Below are 20,724 nucleotides of genomic sequence, written 5' to 3'. Positions count from 1 at the left end.
ACATATCTGAGCATATCTATCTATATATATATATCTATTTATACATAAATATCTAGGTAATTAGGTAAACATTTGTGTTGTTAAAATACCTTAGTTATTTAATGAGACTCTTTTAGGTGAAACTTTTAGGTTTGAATTAGCTAGAGCGAATATAATTTTTGACAAATTACTATACTATGTATACGTTCCTATCATTGAAACTACTAGTTAACTATAGCTTTTTTGGGAAGTCACTATGATACCGTTAGTTTAGAAATATACTCTAGGTGTTTCTTCGTGGAAGATCCCTCTTGATCCCTCTCTTTCGTCGTCTTTTCTTCGTCCTTCTTTATCGCGTATAAAATATAAAATAGCGTAACGATAAAATAAAATTAAGGGAATAGAAAAAGAAAAGAAAAATGAAAAGAAAAATAAAAAAAAAGAGAAAAGAAAGAGAAATATCGTAGAGTTTTCCACGAGGAATGCATATTATCAGCGGCTTCAAAGAGACCTATTACAATGTACCTATTACTTAACAAGCTACGTTACATAGTACGTTTATATTACGTTACACGTAATATTATACCTCTCTATAGGATATATACTAAATATATATCGTGCGTATACCCGTTTACACCTTACAAAAAAAACCAACATCCCTCGACCATATGTATATATATATGTATATATATATGTATATGTATATATACGTATATATATGATTCACCCCTCCATTCCTCATTCCTCGAAGACCTCTATTACTCGTTACATAGTATTTAACTCTTCTAAGCTATATAGCATCATTTTACCTTAATAATAATGCGTGAGACGTGTGTCCTAGAAAGTACGTACTTTGCCCGAGAGGCTCAACAGTGTCAGTTTCGTAAGTAGACCAGATCTTAACATGCGGTTTATCTTTCTGTTCACACCTTTGTAATGCTTTGTTGGGCCGGATTTTGATTTGTTACACGGGGAAACACGTAGCGTTGCGCCTATTTGTCTAGACAGAGAATCCAATTAGAAAATATATATACATATATATTATGCGTCTTCCTTATCCCCGTAAACGTATGTAGGCGCGCACTACGCAAGTAAACGAACGAGGAAAGAAACGAATTGGAGGAAAGAAAGAATAAGGAAGAAAAGGAAAAGAAAAAAAAAAGAAAGGAAAAGGAAAAGGAAAGAGGAAAGAAAAAAGAAAAAAATAAGAAAAACGAAAGGAAAAAATAACGAAGTTGAAATAATATCGAAGAATGAAAAAAAAAAAAAAAAAGAAAGAAAGAAAAAAAGAAACAAACAAATATATTTCCTCACACAAAAATAATTTCTCTTGTGACATTTTGTTCGTGTGTGTATCTCTCTCTCGTTCTCTCTCACTTTCTCTCTCTCTCTCTCTCTCTCTCTCTCTCTCTCTCTCTCTCTCTCTTTCTCTCTCTTTTTTTCTCTCTCTCTTTCTCTCTATCTCTCTCACACTTTCTTTCTCTATCTTTCTGTCTCTCTATCTCTCTCTCTTCCTCTTTTGGAAACATCCGGCACATCGGGAATGAAGTAAATAAATTTCGGGAAGAGTGACTTCAATGGAATTCCATGTTTGCCAAAGCTATCGATGTGACGTAAATGTTAATCGGCCGGCAACTCGATCGTGAAACTCGAGCGGAATGAGCTTTATACGCTCCTCGAAACTGTAAGAGACTATTAATGTTAATGTCGTACGTAAACGTCTGCTCTACGTGAAATCGATTTGTTGCATCTGAGAAAGTACATGTATATTATATTATTATTATTAATATTAATATTACTACTTAAACATATAGATATATACAAAGTCAAGCTACAATTGTCAAGTAATAAATAATGCAATAAAACGATATGATATACGCGTTGCAGTATGCATATTACAAATATTTATATAAATAAATAAATATATATATACATAAATATTAAATACATATATATATATATATATACATATACATAACATACATGTCAAATCCATTTACGTATTATACGTAAAACAATATTCTATCTATATATATATAAAACAGTAAAGTGAATGGTATTTAAATAAACACGAGATAATGTTCGAAGTATATATGCGAAGTTTTCATTCTTGTTCGGAAGGATTTTCTATAAAAGAGAATATTATGGAGGAAAAAAAGAAAAAAGAAACGAAAAAAGAAAAAGAACAAGAACAAGATGCACAAAGAGCAAACGAAAAAAAAAAGAGAAAAAGAAAAAAGAAAATAAAAAAAAAAAAAGAAAGAAACGATGAAATGATATAGAATCGTGTTGCGTGCTTGACGTAATCAAAACCAGCCCGGTAGAGAGACATTAGGTACGAAATCACTAATACTATTAATATGTATCAGTGTATCTTTTAATAGTTAGAATAAACGCTCTTATACTTTTCCATCTGCGTATATTGTGAGAGCAGCGTCAATATGGACACTAGAATAGTGATACAGTAGTGTAGTATTGTGGTCGGTGTTTTTTTTCAATATTGTATCGTCGATCTAAGTGTGGTAGTGGCGTCGATAATGTGTCAAGCGTTTTCGAAAGCGTATCCATACATGTATATATATATATATATTTTTTTTTTAATTGAAAATTTCAAATTCATATTTTCGTTAAGAGCTTTAACATAGAGCGTTCCATATTTTTCAATTGTTATTCGAATTCGAAAAAAATTTGCAAATTTTACGCCTTCCTCCTCCGGGGATCGCACGACACATTATCGGCCCTTAGTCAATATCTAATAAGCTATATAGTCAGCCTAGCAAATATTACTTAACGGTAAATGATTAACCAATACCTTGAAGGCTACAATAACCATAGATCATAGGAGGGTTTATTTTGTCGTAGAATTGGAAACACCTCGGCCGCGCGTAGTTACTAGTACCTTGTCACAGAATTTAGTCGATGCGCTATATAGTCGATGCGATATACATATTTATAAATAGTCAGAATTTTAGTTGTGTGGTCTTTTCAATTAGTATCAAATTATGAAATTTCATGGATGCCTTTCTTTCTCTTTTTCTCTCTCTCTCTCTCTTTCTCTCTTTCTATTTTACCTCTATAATATTCCAAACTATTTCTTGCTCTTTATCTATCTTCTCTCTGTTTCTCCTTCTCTCTATCTAATCTAGATACGCTTTTAATTCGATTTCTCTCGTTTTGATCTGTTTCTTTTTCTCTGATCTTCTTTTTCTTTATTATATACTTTTTTTCTAAATCTTTTTCTTGTCTTTATTTATTTATTTATTTTTTTTTTTTATCCTTCACTCATTGTTTGAAACCTAGTCATCCATTACACTCGAACCGTCTATTTCGACGAATTTCTGCAACGCTTCGCTTTATACTTAACTACTTGTCTCCATGTACATATATTAATTGTCTACGCATACCTTTGCCTGCACGAAGAAAAATATTGCACAACAGAATCATCATTTAGATATTCGCGAGTTAAAATTCACCATCGATATATATAGATACTTATGAATTTAGTCGCGTTCGCCTTTTTAGAATCATCGATATTCTTTTTTTCTTCTTTTTTTTTTTTTTTTTTTTAGATCGAAGATCACCCAGTACTTTTCTTCGTGCTTAGTTGCAGAAATTTTTATATATTCATACTTACAATACCATTGCACTAACCAATCGAGGCAATTGAAATGAGCAAATGAAGGGAAAAGAATAAAAAAAAAAAAGATGTGAAAAGAAAAAAAAAATTATTATCCGTTAAGATCAATCTCGTCACGGTATTAATGTGATCTGTTTTTCCTTATAGATTTTATGTGGTCCCTGGGAGCATTACCTGATGGTGAGTATTGAAATATGCACGAACATGTACAACAAAACGACTCCAATGTCCAGTGACATGTCTACATGACTATACCGTTTAGTTTGACGTAAGACCATCGTTGTAATATTCACGTGTCGATCAATCAAGTCGAAATGTATATTAGATACTAGTCACGTTTTCTCTCTTCGTACTCCTCGCTATCATGCGTGATTCGACGAGAAAATTATGCAAACGTTTCATCCAAACGCGCCATGCAAACTTTCGCCTTTGTGAAAATGCAACTGGTTCATTAACGTAATTACTCGGTTTATCTCGTCACGCGTCATGGTTACATTGAAGAATCACATATGTATGTATATGTATGTCGATACGCGACAGGAATACACGAATACATATATATATATATTAATTTCGTTCGAATTAAATTGAAATATTAAAAGCGAACTGATAAGGATCTTTGCTCGTGGAGATCGTTCGACCAATAATTTCATAGCATTTCTCGATTGAAAATCTGTTCTGTAAAAAGTAATACGGTACGTACCTGTGGGAAATATTTTACGTATCTATATAATATATTTCACAAAAGGGAGCATGTAGATCGTAGTTTATAGAGGACGTATATATATATATATTTGTAGATAGATGTAACCGATTAAATCACAATTTAACTCGAACTTTATTCTATATACACTGTGATATTTAGAGGGATATAATTGTTAGATGGAATTTTTTTATAATATTAGAGAAGCCTTGGTAGTAACGTTATTCTAACCGATATTAAATGGTTTGGACTCGAAATAAATATAATAACGTCGTTGCTTTGATAGCCCGTGATTATTAAAATAATAACAAATAACGTTAAGGCGTAATGCTTCTATTAAAAATTCCGTACCGTTAAACTGCAGAATTAGAAATCCACAACGAATATTAATTTCGCACGTACAAGCTTCGCTCAGAATAGGTTGGAAAAGGCTATTATCCCATCTAGCGAAATTATACACGCACTTAGGGTGGAACGAAATGACGTAGGAAAATAAATTCGTAATTTAAAAAAAAAAAAAAAAAAAAGAAAGAAAGAAATAAAAGTGACAAAAATCGAATAAAACAATAGAGCTTGAATATTTCAATATATATACATGCTTCAAACGTCTGATGAAAGAGGCAAATCTTATCACTATCAGAGAAATAATATTTTCGTTTTACCCTAATTCACGCGCATACGTTACGCGAATAGATACGACACGAAATAACGTTCCACAATGGCCCTATAATAACACTTCACCTTCTCCAAAATCACCGATCACACAGGTAAACGATCACAGAGAGGGGGAAAAAAAAAGCTGACGTATTCTTTTGCTCTGTTCACAGGTTTCCCAGCGGCGGCGTACGCGGCATACGCGGCAAGCCGCGGCTATTCTGGGTACCCTAGTTTCGGACTGCCCTACCCGACAGGTAACCACCTTAGCCTTAACCACCTTAACCACCATAATGCGGCCCACATCGCGCCCCTCAACCTGAACTTGAACCTGATACAGGCACAGCCTGCACCCCACCATAACCCGCCTACCCCCACACCGCTCTTTTACCATCCCAATTTGGACCTCTACAACGCCATGCCTCTGTGAACTAACTAATAACTATATAACGTGTATAATCTAATAACAAAATCTCGACATCGAGCTATGCGCACATATCTCTAACTCAACAACCCTTAATTACCAGCCATTGCTACACCATTTTACTAACTGTGCTCTCGCTGTCGCTACTCGTTGTCCTGCTCGTCGTTGTCGCCGTCGTCTCTGTCCTCCGCGATCCTAACACGAGAATCGAGCGAGTTTACACCGACGCGTGGGTGGATCTGGCAAGATGGACGAGCCAAACGACAACGTTTGGAAATCGAGAGGCACGGTTCGAAGGAGAAACCAGGCGCGCGACATGCAGAGAGGTTCGAGGTGTTTGTTTCGAGACTGTGAACGTTTTCCAGTCGAAATTCATTCATTGAAAACGAAGGCGCCTCGAATCACTCGAGTTTGAGTTGAATATCTGGACAATTTCGATTGATGGGTTAATTTCAATGAGGAATGCTCCTTCGAGTTCGTGGCCTTCGTCACGTCAGTTCAGATGACCGCGCGAGATCGACGATCGCGTGATCGATTTCTCATGATCGAGGAGAGATCGAGAGCGAAGCGTTTCGTCGTTTATTCGCTCGCATTCTATCCTTTTTCGATAAGGCTTTCGTTTCGACGTGTTTGCAAGAGGCCGGAAGTCGATGGGGATATATTCGTGCGACGGAGTCTCGTGCTCTCGACGACAGGACACTCGGTGAAATAAAGTGATCCAGAAGATTGCGCCATCAATGTTCCATCGAGGACGATATTGGTGGGGCAAACGATAAACCTCTCTATACGTCCACCGCGAAGGACGTTGTATATCAGCAACGTTTGCTCGGCCTCCGACGATCCTCAAGTTCCGAATCGGCGGAGCGCCGACAGTCGATTAACGAAAGAAGTGGTGAGAACGTTGTACAAAATCGTTATAAATTATCATATCGATATAATCTTGTCGAGGTTAAGATTTAAGATAGCAATAAGGAAGTGTCGACTCTTTGGACGAATTTTTACCCCGTTCCGTTTACCGACGAAATAATTGGAGAACGATCGATTCTCGTGCGATCATCAGCTACGTTTTCTACTTGGCGCGAATAAAATTAACGTTTTGTAAATTTTTATAAAAAAAAAAAAACGCGAAAATTATGTTTGAAAATTTATAAATGAAAAAAGAAACGTTACACGTTATATATAAATTATATTCTCTTCGTCCGTGTTTATTCAATTATTGGTATATTAATGTATCGCAAAATATGTTTTCAAACTCGCACTGAAAAATAGTCGCGTTTTGATGAAATAATTCTCTCGATTGAATTTGTATTTGAAACGTAACGCAATTTGCATTTCTCGTAAAACTCGCCCTTGTAAAACGCACGCGCGGGCGTAAAAATGTAGATCGAAGAGAATTGAAATCCTCTCTTCGGGGAACTGGGACAAGATAATGAGAGGCTGATGTATGGGAAAAGTTACGTCGTTAAAACCAACTCTGGCTTTCTTACCGGTCTGCGCTCGATAGCAGCTTGCGTGCCTTCGACTGTCAATAACAAACAACTCCGCTGCTACGGAATTTTCTTTCGAAGCATCAAGGCTTTGCGATCGGCGAAACGCTTTAAAATTGCTTCGGCTAATCGATTAATCAATTTCAATTACCTCTACCTCTATTCTCTCTCTCTCATTCTCTCTCTCTCATTCTCTCTCTCTCTTCTTTTCTCCCCGTATACAAATCCTTAAAACCGCGCATCGGATCCGATCGATCGGGTTAGACGAGCGGAAAACGAGGAGCAAAATGAAAATTTCAACGAATTAGTATTAAAGGAACGATACGGAACGCTACTTAACCCGTACGCCACTGAATAAATTCCCGATCCCGATTATTTATTAACTGCCACTCGTGGTAAACGAGTTCTCCGAGTTCTCCCTTGGAGAATCCCTGGAGAGGAGTTGGCATATATATCCACCGATTCCCAAAATTCGCCGTATACCCGGCACGAGATCGTCGAGTTTCAATCGGATATTGTTTAAATCGTCGAATATCGTCAGGGGTCGGTCGTAATTTAAGATTAATCGCGCGGTCACGGAACGGGGTAAAATGTCATTGTTAATATTAGGTAGGGGGTAAACGGGAGAGCGTATCGATTGCGAACGATATGCGGAGTGAACCGCATCGCGGTTGATTCTGCACGCATAGATACACGTATATATATATATATATACGTATATGCAGTGAGGGGGCACGAGAGTAGAGCAATTAATAGGAAACGTTTCGAAAATGAACGCGTCCATGGATCCGGGGATATCGGGTGATCTAAATCGAACCGGTTGATTGGAGGTAGTTGCGGCCAAAGTTTTCGGGGTCAAGCGCCCTTCATGTCGAATTCGGGATCGAAATGAAAATCCGCAAGTCCGACGGTCAAAATGGAGTTTCGGTCCCGTGACGCTCTATAATCGGACCGTCCGCCCCCCCCCCCCTCCCCTATCCGACGGAATTTCGAATCGAGGGGGGATGGGGGAGGGGAAGGGATCGTGGGCTTATTGTTCGCTTCGATCGGCTCGCGCGACGTGGAAACGATTTTTCGAGTGATCGCGTCGACGATTCTCATCGATCTGTTACTCTCGTCTCGATACGCGTATGTATATTTATCCTGTTATTTTCAACGATAATAATTAAGGATTTTTTACTTGTTCGTTAATTATTTTTCTCACTGCCTTTCATCTTCGTTACATCGTATTAGGCTCATCGATATCGATAATTTTTCATCGACACGAAGCAGTGAAAGGAATCACGCGTTCGTCGTTCGAAGACAAATAGACAACAGGATACAGTAGTACACTAATCACGTCCCATATGGCGGGTTTTCTCAGACGTAACACCACCTTCGAAAGAAGCTTCTTCTCGATCTCCCGTAACTACTTTCACCCTTGTGCCCTTTGTCCGCCGTTCGGCCGTTGCTCTTACACGTCTTACTATAGCCCATTTGTTCCCTTCTCTTTCGTCCATTTCTGCCCATTTGTCTGTCTCGCTCTGTCTTTCTTCGCGAACTATCTTTCTCACTCTCTTTCACGTTATATCATTCCGTCTCTTCTGTCTCTCTTCTCTGACCTTCTCTTTCTTTTTTTCTTTTCTTTTTTTTCTTTTTTTTTTTTCTTTTTTACGTTCAGAAGCGTTTTCCGCGAAAGAAACACTCCTCGAGAGGTAAAAATTTCGAGGTAAAAGTTTGCGAAACTTCTTCTTCTCCCGCACTTTGTCGTTCCTTACCCTTGAGCTCGTGATGCCACCCCCCTTTTTGTGTTAAGCATGGCACGAAAATAGCGAAGCAGTAACATATAACGCCAATAGAGGCGGACAAACTGCGACAGGTGTCCCATGCACGTCGACGACCGGGCGTAAATTAGCGACCGGCAGCAAAGAGCACACGTAGCCAGTGTGCTACTGGGAGCACGTGTAACGATTTCGTAATACCACGCCTCCCGCGTCGTCGAATTAACACGTAAGAATTTCGATCAATCTCCGTATATAATATAGCACACACGTTCTACCGTTTCGAAATGGATCGATCCACAAGAACAATTCACGCGAACGCGCAGAAAGAGAACTCATAAATAATGCATAATGTTTTTCGGACATTGGCTCATCCCTCAAACCTCGAACTCGAGTCCCTCCCAACTTGGATCTTCCTCTTCTCTCTTTCCAAAAGAACGTACGTATTTCCGAAATGTATTTTCACTTTCCTTGTCCAGAGACCGCGCGAGATACTTTCCAAAATCCCTTTCGAATTTAACCCATTCGAATAACTTCCTCGTAACCTCGAAGGAAGCGGGTTGGTCGCGCGACCGCCAACATCCCCTCCCCACCTCCTCTCTGCTTTCTTTCATATTTTAGCGTATGGTTCACGAGGCATGGCGGTAGAAGGGGGAAAAGAAAAAGAAAAGAAAAGAAAAGAAAAGAGAAAGGTATGTGGATAACAGCCACCGATGATTGATCACTGCGAGCGAAAACCCACCCGCCTTAAAGCCGTCCGTACATTCCCAATGTCCGAAAAACATTCGAGGCAACCCTCTCGCACGGACGCGGATAGGAAATAAGAGAGGGTGATTCCGCGTGGAATTTCCTCTCCCGTTGAAGAGAGGATATTTTTTCGTTAGATAGATCGAAACCTCGAGATTTGCATTCGAGAAAAATTCTCGGTTAGACTCGTGTTTAGAAGGAATAGCTCTCTCCCTCTCTCTCCCTCTCTCTGTTTCTCTCTACGAAGAGGAGGGGATTGAGGGAGCTGTTTTAGTGATTTCACGTGAAATCGGTCGCGACGGTACTCGCCCCGTTTGCTCGTCGAGTCGATCCATCAAGAGAGATTAAAAGATTTCCACATCCCTGGGCTAGTTCTTTGTTTCAAGGAGATATTTAAACGTGTGACATGGATATCGAACGGCGCTCTAGTGTTCACGATGATAGTGTTTTGCACGAGTTGTACGAGTACTCTCATTTCGCTTGATTACAACCCTCGCTTCAACCCTTGATTAAATACGCGTTTGGTGTTTACGTTCGTTGTCGTGTAATGGTGTGTGTTATCGCCAAGCTGATATAACTGTACGACAACGAAATAATTAACGAGGATAATTTACAATCGTATTATTTTGAATTGGGGTTCAGAATTCATTCAACCCCATATCCGATAACTACTGCTCGTCTTAAAAAATTACTTATCTTTTCTATTCTAAATAATTCTCAAGTTCTAAGATCGTAAATTTTATTCTCAATAATCTCAATTAATGATTAAAAACCTCGATAAATTTCCTCGAGTTTAGAATAGAATTTAAGTGTACTAATACACGAGGGTTGAAGAAAGTATAAACACGTTCGCAACAACGAATCAATTCCGCACACGTAGAACCGCAGAAATGCTCGAAATACTGAACAAACGAACGAGTAATTGACGTTGTTCTCGTAACCGTTCAGAACTTTCTCTGAATTCAGCGACGCGGGTATAATTTGGCCTTCCACTCGAAACTATTACCTTTCTCGATACATACAGAAGTTGTCGCGTTCGCGATCGAATCCGAGCGGACAAATAAGCAAAGCGGACAACAACAAGCACATGGGGCACCCGTGCTCGCAGTTTCTCCGTGTAATGACGTCCCACCACCGCCTAGTTTTGTCACCTTGCGACGTGTGTTGCGTGTCAGCTGTCGAGCTAACAATTCTCTCACAATTCTCGTCGGATGAACGAAACGTGTGTGCGATGCTGTGATGATCGTTCCCTAATTACATCAACGCATCGAAGAGAAAGGGAGGAAGACGATGAGAGACTGTTCTTTTTTTCTTCTTTTTTTTTTCTTCTTTCTTTCGTTCTTTCTTTCTTTTTTTTTTTCACGCGTTCGTAAGAAAGAAAGATTTGCCTATTAAAAAAAAAAAAAAAAAAAAAAAAAGAAATTGAAACTAAAACGTGTGACGACCACCCAATGAGACTCAGGGGACTCAGAGGGGGTTGGTGGTACTTTCAGGTGCCTTGGGACTACCGCCCCTATCAGCCGGAGACACGTCGCTACACAGCTTCTCCACAGAGTACAGAATCATTCCCGAACAATGAGCGGACCGATGCAAAAAGGGCGTGGAACGTGTGCGAGAGCGTGTGTACTACGAGAAATCGTTGGAGGGGAGGGGGAACGTGTGTAGATCGGAATCGAGGAATGCGTGTTGTGCACAATCTATGTGATTGTCTCGCTCGATTGACAGGACAGGGAGAGTATAAGATAAAGAAGGGATGATACAGATGAATTTCTTTTTCTCGAGATGGGTATACGTGCACTACTGTGTGTCTCGTGTGTAATAATAACGGCAATCGGATCGTGTGAGAGAGTGACAAGGGAAGACACGTTTCTTCAACGGGGATGAGATAAGATCCGGCTTTCCTTCTATCGATTGATAACACGGTTCCATCGAGATTATAAGTTTTAAAGTCGATGCTACTGGACAGACGTAAGGACGACGACTTTTTCCAACGTAACGTAATCGTGGTAACGAGTTTTCTTTCCCTCTTTTCTCCCCCAACACTTTTGCACTTTTGAAGACAGAGAAAGTCTCGAACTCTGCCTCATCTTGCGACATGGATGAATTTTAGCAGGATCCTACTACGAGACGCGGAAATGAATCGAGCGCATCTTCTTCTCTGTGTTTTTTTATTTTTCTTTGTTCTATTTTTTTTTCCTTTCTTTCTTTCTTTCTTTTTTTCTATCGTCCAGCTTCTCTATCTCTACCTCTCTAGCTTTCTAAACTGCTCGAGTCATTCTTGTTTCATCCTTCCTTCATGCACACGCGAGAACCGACGGCGTTGGACAGTTTCTCCTTGGTATTCCTGCGACTCGTGTCTGAATGTGAAGTAATCTCGAGGGTATACGTGATGAATATACGCGATGTCACCGGCTAAATTGTACACCGATTGCGAACTTTTGTTATCTTATTTATTGTTTGAATTATGCGTATTACGTTGATAATACAATTGTTGTTCTTTCAGGTAATCAAATGTTTTCTTTTTCCATGCGTTTCTTTCTTTTTTTTCTCTCTTTCTCTCTTTCTCTCTCTCTCTCTCTCTCTCTCTCTCTCTGTTGTTATCCTTCCTTTTGAATTTTTTTGTTTCTTTTTTTGAGCAATAAAGTTATCGGCGAATTTATGTTTGTTATATTTTAAGTAATTACAACGTTTTTTTTTTTATAAAGAACTCGATTATTTATTTATTTATTTTTATTTTAATTTATTATTTAATTCTCTTTATCTAAAAATGATTTAAAAATAACGATTTAAAATTTATGATTTACTTTTGTAATCGCAATAATTTAAAATACAATCGTGATGAACGTTTATTTTGTATTTTGTTCTTTGATTGATACACCCATTGCACGGTGCAATGCGAAAAGTTGTCGGGAGTTGATTAAATTTGGAGTAAATCGATTTCAATTTTGAACATGTATTAACCTAATTCTTATAATCTTCGCGCTAATTGAAATTTCCGCTTTCAGAGAATTAGTGGCGTTTCGTTAAATAAGCGAGATATAGAGTGTTAAGCGGAGATATGTTGCACCGTGCTGCTTATCAGAGCATGTCGATCCCGATCCTTTTCGAATATTCAACATTCTTGAATATTATCGTTTATTTATTAATTATTATTTATTATTAATATTATTGATTTTTCGAGTATTATTATAACATTGCCCTTCTTGAAAATATTCTCTTTTGATTTACAACTAATTTCTTCGCCCTTCGTATATATTTTCAAACTCGGGGGAACCAATTTTCCGAGAACCGCGGTAAACTTTATTAATTTCACGTCGAATTGTTGAGTAAAATTTACGCAACTTTTTATAGCATAAAATATTCTCGCGGTAGTTTTATATTTGCGTGGCAGAGAATTTATTGCCGTAATATCTTCTCACTGACAAAATTGTTTTAGAATTCTGTTGCTAAGAGTTTCGAAATTTAGAAATTAATCATTCATCGTTTCATTACAGAACTCATTAAGGACGAAGCAATTGAGAGAACGCAACAATTATTAATTGAACACGGATAAACTATCTTACTTATCTCATCGTTTTGTGTGTTACGTAATGCCCCACAAAGAAAAAAAAATCGTGTCGAAAAATCCACGATGAAGAATTTACATTAATTTTACTAATATCTCATATTTTACAGAATCTCAACTCTAGAAATAAGATATGAAATAAATTTCTCAGAATTATTACTTATATCTGTAAAAAAGAGTAAATTCAACCGTGTAAATTACCCCAGAAAAGGAATGGGATATCAAATGTTGCGTTAACACAACGCTCACCGCTTAATGGGTTAACTCATTAAGATCTCGAATATCAGTATCCAAAAATATACCCTCTATTTCTTCCCCTCCCCTCTCCATTCACAATCACCAACTCGCCACAAAAATCAATTCTCCATTCGATATCTCTTCCATGTCGAAGATCCATAAACCAATTACACTCAATTATACTCAAAATCACCCCTCACCCCATCCGTCAGTTTAACAGGTTCTCTTCGAATTGACACAACCTAACACCGTGCATCGTTCATTTGTCGAGTTACACTAATATCACGCACACGAATATCACAATATCGCGCATGATCGATGAGATTTCTCCGTTTTTCAACCGTGCGATATTTCTCCGGCGCGGCGATTCGACGCACGATCGACGCGTGTACGCGTACACGTACACGTGTCGTATACGTACACGCCTCGTATCGAAGTCCCCCGGTCCTTTCATTGGGGAGTCTGCAACCGGGTGGGCGAACCGAAAAGGGGAGTGTTGGGGGAGGGGTTGGTAGGAGAGGAGAGGTGCACCGTCGTATTTCACAGTCATTACCGTAACGTGTTACCGTGCGCGCTCGTTGCGCCACGCAATAAATCGTCGGTTACCGTTACCATGGGTGGCGCGCAAGGAGGGTACCGGCGTTGGAGGGGTGTACCGAGGGGTTATCGTGGCGCCGTACACCCCTTCGTCCAACCCTCGGGCAAACCTGTGCGACGCGGCATGCCGTGTAACAGTCGTAACCTCTTTTTCCTCCCTTTCTCCCGTTCTCACCTGGGACCGCTCGTCCAAGAATCGAGTCCCGCTTTTATAAAGGCAATGTTTGATTGCTCGCGGGATAATAAGATGACGATGACTGGGATTCGTATACGCGTTTCGACGCTACGCTTATTCGTTATATACTATTTATTGGATTAATTTATTTCATTTTTGATTAGATTTTGATATATTCTGACGTATTTTTAGTTATCCTGTTTCTTGTATGTACAAATAAAATACAGGAGAGAAACGTGATACGTCTGAACTCTTAATCGTAACAGCTTAGAAAATATCGATTTTAAAAGTTTCGATCAAACGCAGAAAATAAAAAAAACTTTCTCTAAAAACTTGTCCGAATTTCGACGAAGCAAAATTGGACAAAATACATTGAGAAGAAAGATCTTCATATTAAATTCGTAAAATAATCGATCAATAATCCTCGCGTGAATCGATACCTCTCCCCTTTCGAATAATAATCTTTTGCCCGCCGACAACAGCGAACAATCGTAACCAAGTAACCCGCGATTTTCGCCCCCAATAACTCCGCTTCTCTCGCGATTTCTACCCTTTCTCGAGGGTACAGTGCACGCCCTCGTGCCACTGTACCGCACATGTACGAATACACACGAACACGTTGCAGTGACCGTTGTACATATTGCGCAACGTAATAGTTTTAGGGCGAAACGTAGGTTCGAACCTTCTCTAAGAGGGTGGGTCTCGCGCTAAGAATCCCAAGTATCCGATGCTTACACGCGACACGTGCCGTTCCGTGGATTTCACTGCGTGGCGCGTGTGCCCACACACACGTACACACACACACACATATACTTATACACACATATACGTTCGCTCGTTTTCGAAGGGCGAGCGGAATCTCGTCTTCATACGTGCTCGTGGTACGAGTACGGGTTCCGGGAGCAGCTCGAACGCACGGGGGAGGTCGGAAAGCGGTCGTGGCCGCGTGTTACACGCGTGTGTGCACGTCGCCTCGCGCGACGTGAGCCGCTTTCAGGCCAGCTTGTACATATACGCGCGTTTATATATGGTTACATATGGCCGGGTGGGTGAGTGCGTGATTGCATTGGGTGGCTCGAGAGGTGGCGGTAAATTGAGAGAAGCTGATCGTGTTGAGACAGATGACAGATGATTGGTCGATGATTCTTTTCGCGATAAATCATAATCGTGCGATTTATTAAGCGACGATTTATAAAGATGAACCTCGGTTTTTCGAATGAGATTATTTAATTTTTTTCAAAAGTGTGAATTGGAATTTTTATTTTATCGTTATTGTTGATATGTTCAATATTAATCGAGTACAAAGCGCTTGTTGAGCGATATTTGTATGATATCGTAAAAGGGGAGAAAAAGTATTTCTATGAAATGAATATATCAAGAAAAGGTTAAATTAATGGTTAAGTTTGTAGTGCTTTGGTATTATATTCAATTGTAAGGAGTAACAATGATGTGCACAAGCACGGTCAGTGATAACTCATAACGGCGCTCAATTATTGGCCACCATGCACGCACGCAAACAATTACCCGTGAAAATATACATAATTATATATATATATATACAAAAAAAGAATATATATATATACGATTCATATAAATAAGAAGAAGAATTATATAAATATATATTATATATATATATATACAAAGGGAACTATGTAAATTAATGTTGTTCATATTTGTTGATATATGCACCGTATATATAAATTATCGATCGAATATCAGTCATTTCTACAGTGATAATCAATCTTCATAAATTAATTAATAAGCTATTGTAACACGCATCGTTAATCGTCGAATCGGCCTCTGAAATTTATTTATTTATTTTTTTTTTTTCTTTTTTTACGAAGAACACGATACTTTCTCTCGCTCATTTATATATATTTTCCCCTTTTCATTTTCCGTTCTATCTCGTTTTATATATTCCGTTTGATTCTATGGTGTTTCGGCTACGGAACAATCATTGTTGTCGCAAACAACGCGATATTGCGACGCTTCTAATTACAAAGGACGATTTGACTGACAAGCCAGATCTCGTTCGTCCGCGATTGGCTGGGGCCACGGTTTTTCAAACACGCTCGCCAATCGGTCGAAACAATCGTATTGTCTGGTCCGAAAGTTTTTTTTTTTTTTTTTTTTTTTTTNTTTTTTTTTTTTTTTTTTTTTTTTTTTTTTTTTTTACCTCTATATTTCTTTTTCCTTTTTTTTTCTCTCCTTTTTCTTTTTCTAGTTTTATTCAATTCCACCAATATCTTTTGCAAGAGACGTGTACCATAACAATCGACGCGGACGTGACTAGTCGATGCATGAAATTCTCGATTTTACATCTTGACCCCTTTGTTCCGGTTAAACGTTTCGTCACGTGTCGAGATGTCGAACGCGTGTACACGTCTTTACAGGGGGAAAGTATACACCTTTTCGTCGGCTAAGTACAATGAATCCGTTGTCGACGTGTTAACCATGGTACAATCCTTGCGGAAAACGATTTACCTCGCAATTGAAAAGTTTTCGCGTTTGTTCGAGGTCGAACACTTTTCCATGCGTCGATGAGTCACGATTTTTTTTTCTTTTTTTTTCTTTTTTTCTCTACCGGCAATAGGAAACTATAGCGTTGGGGAAGCGTTAATCGCGAAGCTGCCATCAAGCAGACAAGCGCGATTTTGCCTTTCGTTTGAGCCAAATATTTTTCGCAACGAGAAGAGAAGAATTAAAAAAAAAAAAAAAAAAAAAAATTGCTACTACCACTACACTTTCCCAACGCTGTATAACAACGAATCTCACCGGGTCTCTTAATTGCTCTGGTATCCGGTAAAAAAAACTTCGTATACATATACAAAGAAAAAAAAAGGGGGGAAAATCGAAAGAGATCGAAATCGGATAAAGAAANNNNAAAAAAAAAAAAAAGATAGAGGAAAAAAATAAAAAAAAATATATATGTATATATGTATACACTCCCTCTTCTCACGTGAATCTCTTGACCGGAAGTTACGAAAATGTTCACAGACGCATGGCTGGCAAACTCTGTGGTCCTTCGTCAAGCAAAGCGTCGCCTGCCTCTACCCCCATTCCATTAGGTACTGCTAAAAAAAAAAAAAAAAAAAGAACGCAAGATAATATCGAAAAGAGAAAACCGACACGCGCATCCAACACTATCATTACACATTGACAAATCTCGACACATCTTCAATCATTATACACACGCATGCACACGAAACATTTACATACTTGTATGCAGAAACTTGCGTGAACAATGCACACACAACACACACATATACACACTGAGAATAGGCTGCGATGCGAAGGAAAGAGATTAGTTGCGAAAGTGCAGCGTTGCTTTCCCGCAAGGAAAAGAAAAAAAAAAGAAAAGAAAAGTTTCACGTTCGAACAGACAGGAACGAAGAAAAAAGTCCCTGCAAGAAACGAAACGAAACGAAACGAAACGAAACGAGTGAAAACATGTAAACACCGAACCGAGAAAGGGAAAAGAGAGAGAAATCGATGCGCTTGAGAACGGGGGCCGAGTATTTATCCCGGTTACCCGAGCATCGAGGCCCCATATACCCATCACCCCGACGTTCTCTCTTTTTTCTGCTCCTCCATTTCAAATCAACTAGTACTTACTTCTTCTTCTACTACTATTTCTTCTTCTTCTTCTTCTTCTTCTTCTTCTTCTCTTACTGGTAATGACCGTAGGTAGTTAACGTGTAAACTCTTCTCCTATACCGTCACAATTCGAGAGGAAACCATATATAACGAGGAAACAGAAAAGAGTACAGAGATGAATCGTAATCGGTCCGAATCTAGGATGCCCAACCGACGAGGCTGCCGCGGATTCGTTGTCGTTCGTTATCGAATAATTCTCGCTTAAACGCTTCCCCTCCTGTTTTATTTTGTGGATTAAAAGAATATCTCATTTTTCGACCTATTTTTTTTGAACGTATCTTCCGTTAATAATAGTCGTAAATCGAATCTGGTCGTAAAAGTATCCGGCTGTGTTAATTTTTGACAACGAAATTTTTCACGCTGTATGATCACTTAAATAGATCACGGATTATCATTGTAGAATAAAATAATAAATATATTTTATGGGATATCGATTTCCAATTGTTCTCTTCTTCGCAAAATTTCTATACTCTTGGATGCTATTGGATACTTTTGTGACTAACTGTACGTCGCGTCTTTTATTCGATAATTGTAATATTGATGGAAAATATTCCATTATGTTGAAAAAAGAAGAAAAAAAAAAAAAGACGTCAATGGGGATCTCGTGGCAGTCTCGTTACCCAGCCAAAAACGATAATCAAATGTATTATCCCCCTAAGTAAAGGTAAAATCAGCGATGTAGCGCAAGAGAAAGAAAAATCAAGATCATTCTTGGCCCTTCGTTGTTGTGCATGCGTATGTGTGGGGAAGGGAATGATAAACCGAGACACCAGTCCATTCCAAGATGTTCAACGCAAGTATTTCGGGAATATAGACAATCGTGCGAGAATTAAAATAAAAAAAAAAAAAAAGAAAAAAGTACAAGTCATAAAGTGATTTATTATTATCGAGATGAGAATTGTACTTTTAGATCGCAAAATGTTTATAATTACGACAATTACCCGGATCCTTTCCATCTCTCTGTCTCTTTTCCCTGTTCCTGGATCGAGATTCCATTCCTTCGAACATCCATTCAAAAAATCCCTCCCCCCACTTTTTCACCTTCGTCACATCCCTATCACCTGTCAATCTGAAAAAAGAAAGTTTTTAACGTGTTTCTCTCTTGTAGTCGTTTGATCTTTGTAGTGGTTGAAACGTAGTCACAAGTTCTATGTAATCTCTAAGCTAAACAGTTTTAATCGAAAACATTTAGCGTAGGTCATATAGTTATAAAACGATATAGGCGTTTCCGGGTGTTCGGGCTGAAACATCCTGTCGGTGTTCGAAAAATGCGAGCTTATTTGATGTAATATTTACTTTAAAATTATGTAACAAAAGAAAATGAAGAACTAGTTTTATATATAGTTTACAGAGTGAAAGAATTATTCTTAATTAAAAAAATCTTTTCTTAATTTGAAAATTTAAAATACGTACGATACAAAAAAAACTCGGTTAACTTCGAGAAACGCATTTCAAACACGGTCAAACGAGGAATTAAATTTAAAATATCGATAAGGCAGTCACGTCGTTTTCATTGAGAATTCCAATCGTTGATTCCAACGATTTATTTCTACCATTTCTGCCAACGGAGGTAAAAAATAAACCATGTCGGAGAAATGTATGCATCGGTGAGAATCGGCAGGATGTTGAAGTTGCGATACCGCTATCTCTTATTCCAGAGCAAATTACATATTGCTAAACGTAGAGTAAGTCATCCGCTAAAGTTAGGCGAAAGTAAAAAAAAAGAAACATAAGAAAGAGAGTACCTACCGACCCTCGTAGAAAAGATTACCGCACCGAAGCAAACCGCCCAAAAGACAGTTTTAACGAGGAAAAAAAAAAAAAAAAAAAAAATTATGCTTTTTGTATCGTTCTCCCGTTTACCTTACCACGCCTGTTCGATGTCCTCGAATTCTGCATCCTCCGCCACTTTTCTTGTCGAACATCGGAAATGGAACGATGAAAAAGCAAGGACGACACTGCGAAGGAGGCGCGATTTCGAACATCATCGTCGTTTCTTTCGCGATTAAGGTTCGATATGGAGAGGAGAATTGGTACGATCGACGAATTGGAAATTTAATGGATGCCGATTCTATTTTCTTCTTTTTCTTCTTTCTAATGTTCAATCGATCGTGTTTTCAGTAAATTATAAATTAAATATTGTTGGGTCTGATAAAAATTCTTGCTCACAATCGATAGTAAGATATTGCAGAAGAAAGCAATTAATGGAAATTTCAAATTATAATATTGATGATATTCGTTCAATTGATTCGACATTGAGAAAGATCTTATTATAAATTCCTGTGAATTCTGATGACTTCTCGTGTTACTTCGTAATTCGTCTTAATTACTGACGTTTAAGTTTCAACAGTTTTGAATTTCACGCAAGAATTATCCCTCCCTCACGTGTAATTTACAATCATAAGTTATTCACAACATTTTTCTTCAAACAACTGGAAAATGGACTCGCGAATGGAGCACGAACACCTCGGCCTATGATTACAAAACACGCACGTCAGTAATTAAGGACTCGATTTCAATTAATCCGACAAATAAAGCGGTTTAACGTTTCCGTGCTACCTATTATCACGCTTGTCGGACTAATTATACATGAATCTTTCGGCGAACGATTTCAAAAACACGATCACGGATCGATCGATCCCTTAATAGGACCATCGATATCGCATTAACAGTCGATAAACAACGAGCAAAACGGTATATACGGCTTTGGATATAGCCCGCTTCCAATTCGATACGGTTAAGCTGGATTAACGATGGCAATTAATTGCGACAAGAAACGAGGAGAATTCGTTCGAAAAAACGAACGATTCCTTTTCTCGAATTCTTTGCTTTCTCCGTTCTCCGAATCCCTCGACGATGTTTTTCTTTTTTTTTTTATCCATCCCACTACGATCTTCTTCCCTATTCCTCTTGTGTAACGTAGCATACGTTCGCGCAAAGCTGTGATCCGTGATTTCGATTCTATTTATGTATGCATATTTTATCTTCAATTTTTTTTTCCTTTTCTTTTTCTTCTTCTTTTTTTTTCTTTTTCTTTCGAGTCGTCGTTAAATAAACGAGAAACGAGAGTCAGTACAAGAAATAGGTAAAAACAGAAGAAAA

General features: G+C 38.4%; 1 protein-coding gene across 9 annotated transcripts in view; it reads left to right on the top strand.

The window, feature by feature from the left end:
• The window catches only part of LOC122720579 (RNA-binding protein Musashi homolog Rbp6), a 772,925-nt gene that overhangs the window by 725,593 nt on the left and 26,608 nt on the right, over positions 1-20,724 (top strand). For 7 of the 9 annotated variants that reach the window (XM_043947364.1, XM_043947366.1, XM_043947361.1 and 4 more), the window contains 2 exons: positions 3,764-3,796; positions 5,147-5,230. In XM_043947364.1, coding sequence (XP_043803299.1) covers positions 3,764-3,796; positions 5,147-5,230 — 117 coding nt within the window. The remainder of the gene's footprint in view (positions 1-3,763; positions 3,797-5,146; positions 5,231-20,724) is intronic. The other 2 variants (XM_043947367.1, XM_043947362.1) reach the window with 1 other exon arrangement.

Source organism: Apis laboriosa, unplaced genomic scaffold, assembly GCF_014066325.1.
Source record: "Apis laboriosa isolate Shangri-la unplaced genomic scaffold, ASM1406632v1 scaffold12_cov154, whole genome shotgun sequence".
In the NCBI taxonomy this organism is placed as follows: domain Eukaryota; kingdom Metazoa; phylum Arthropoda; class Insecta; order Hymenoptera; family Apidae; genus Apis; species Apis laboriosa.
The sequence above is the reverse complement of the archived record's forward strand: the minus strand, read 5'-3'. Positions and strand labels throughout refer to the sequence as shown.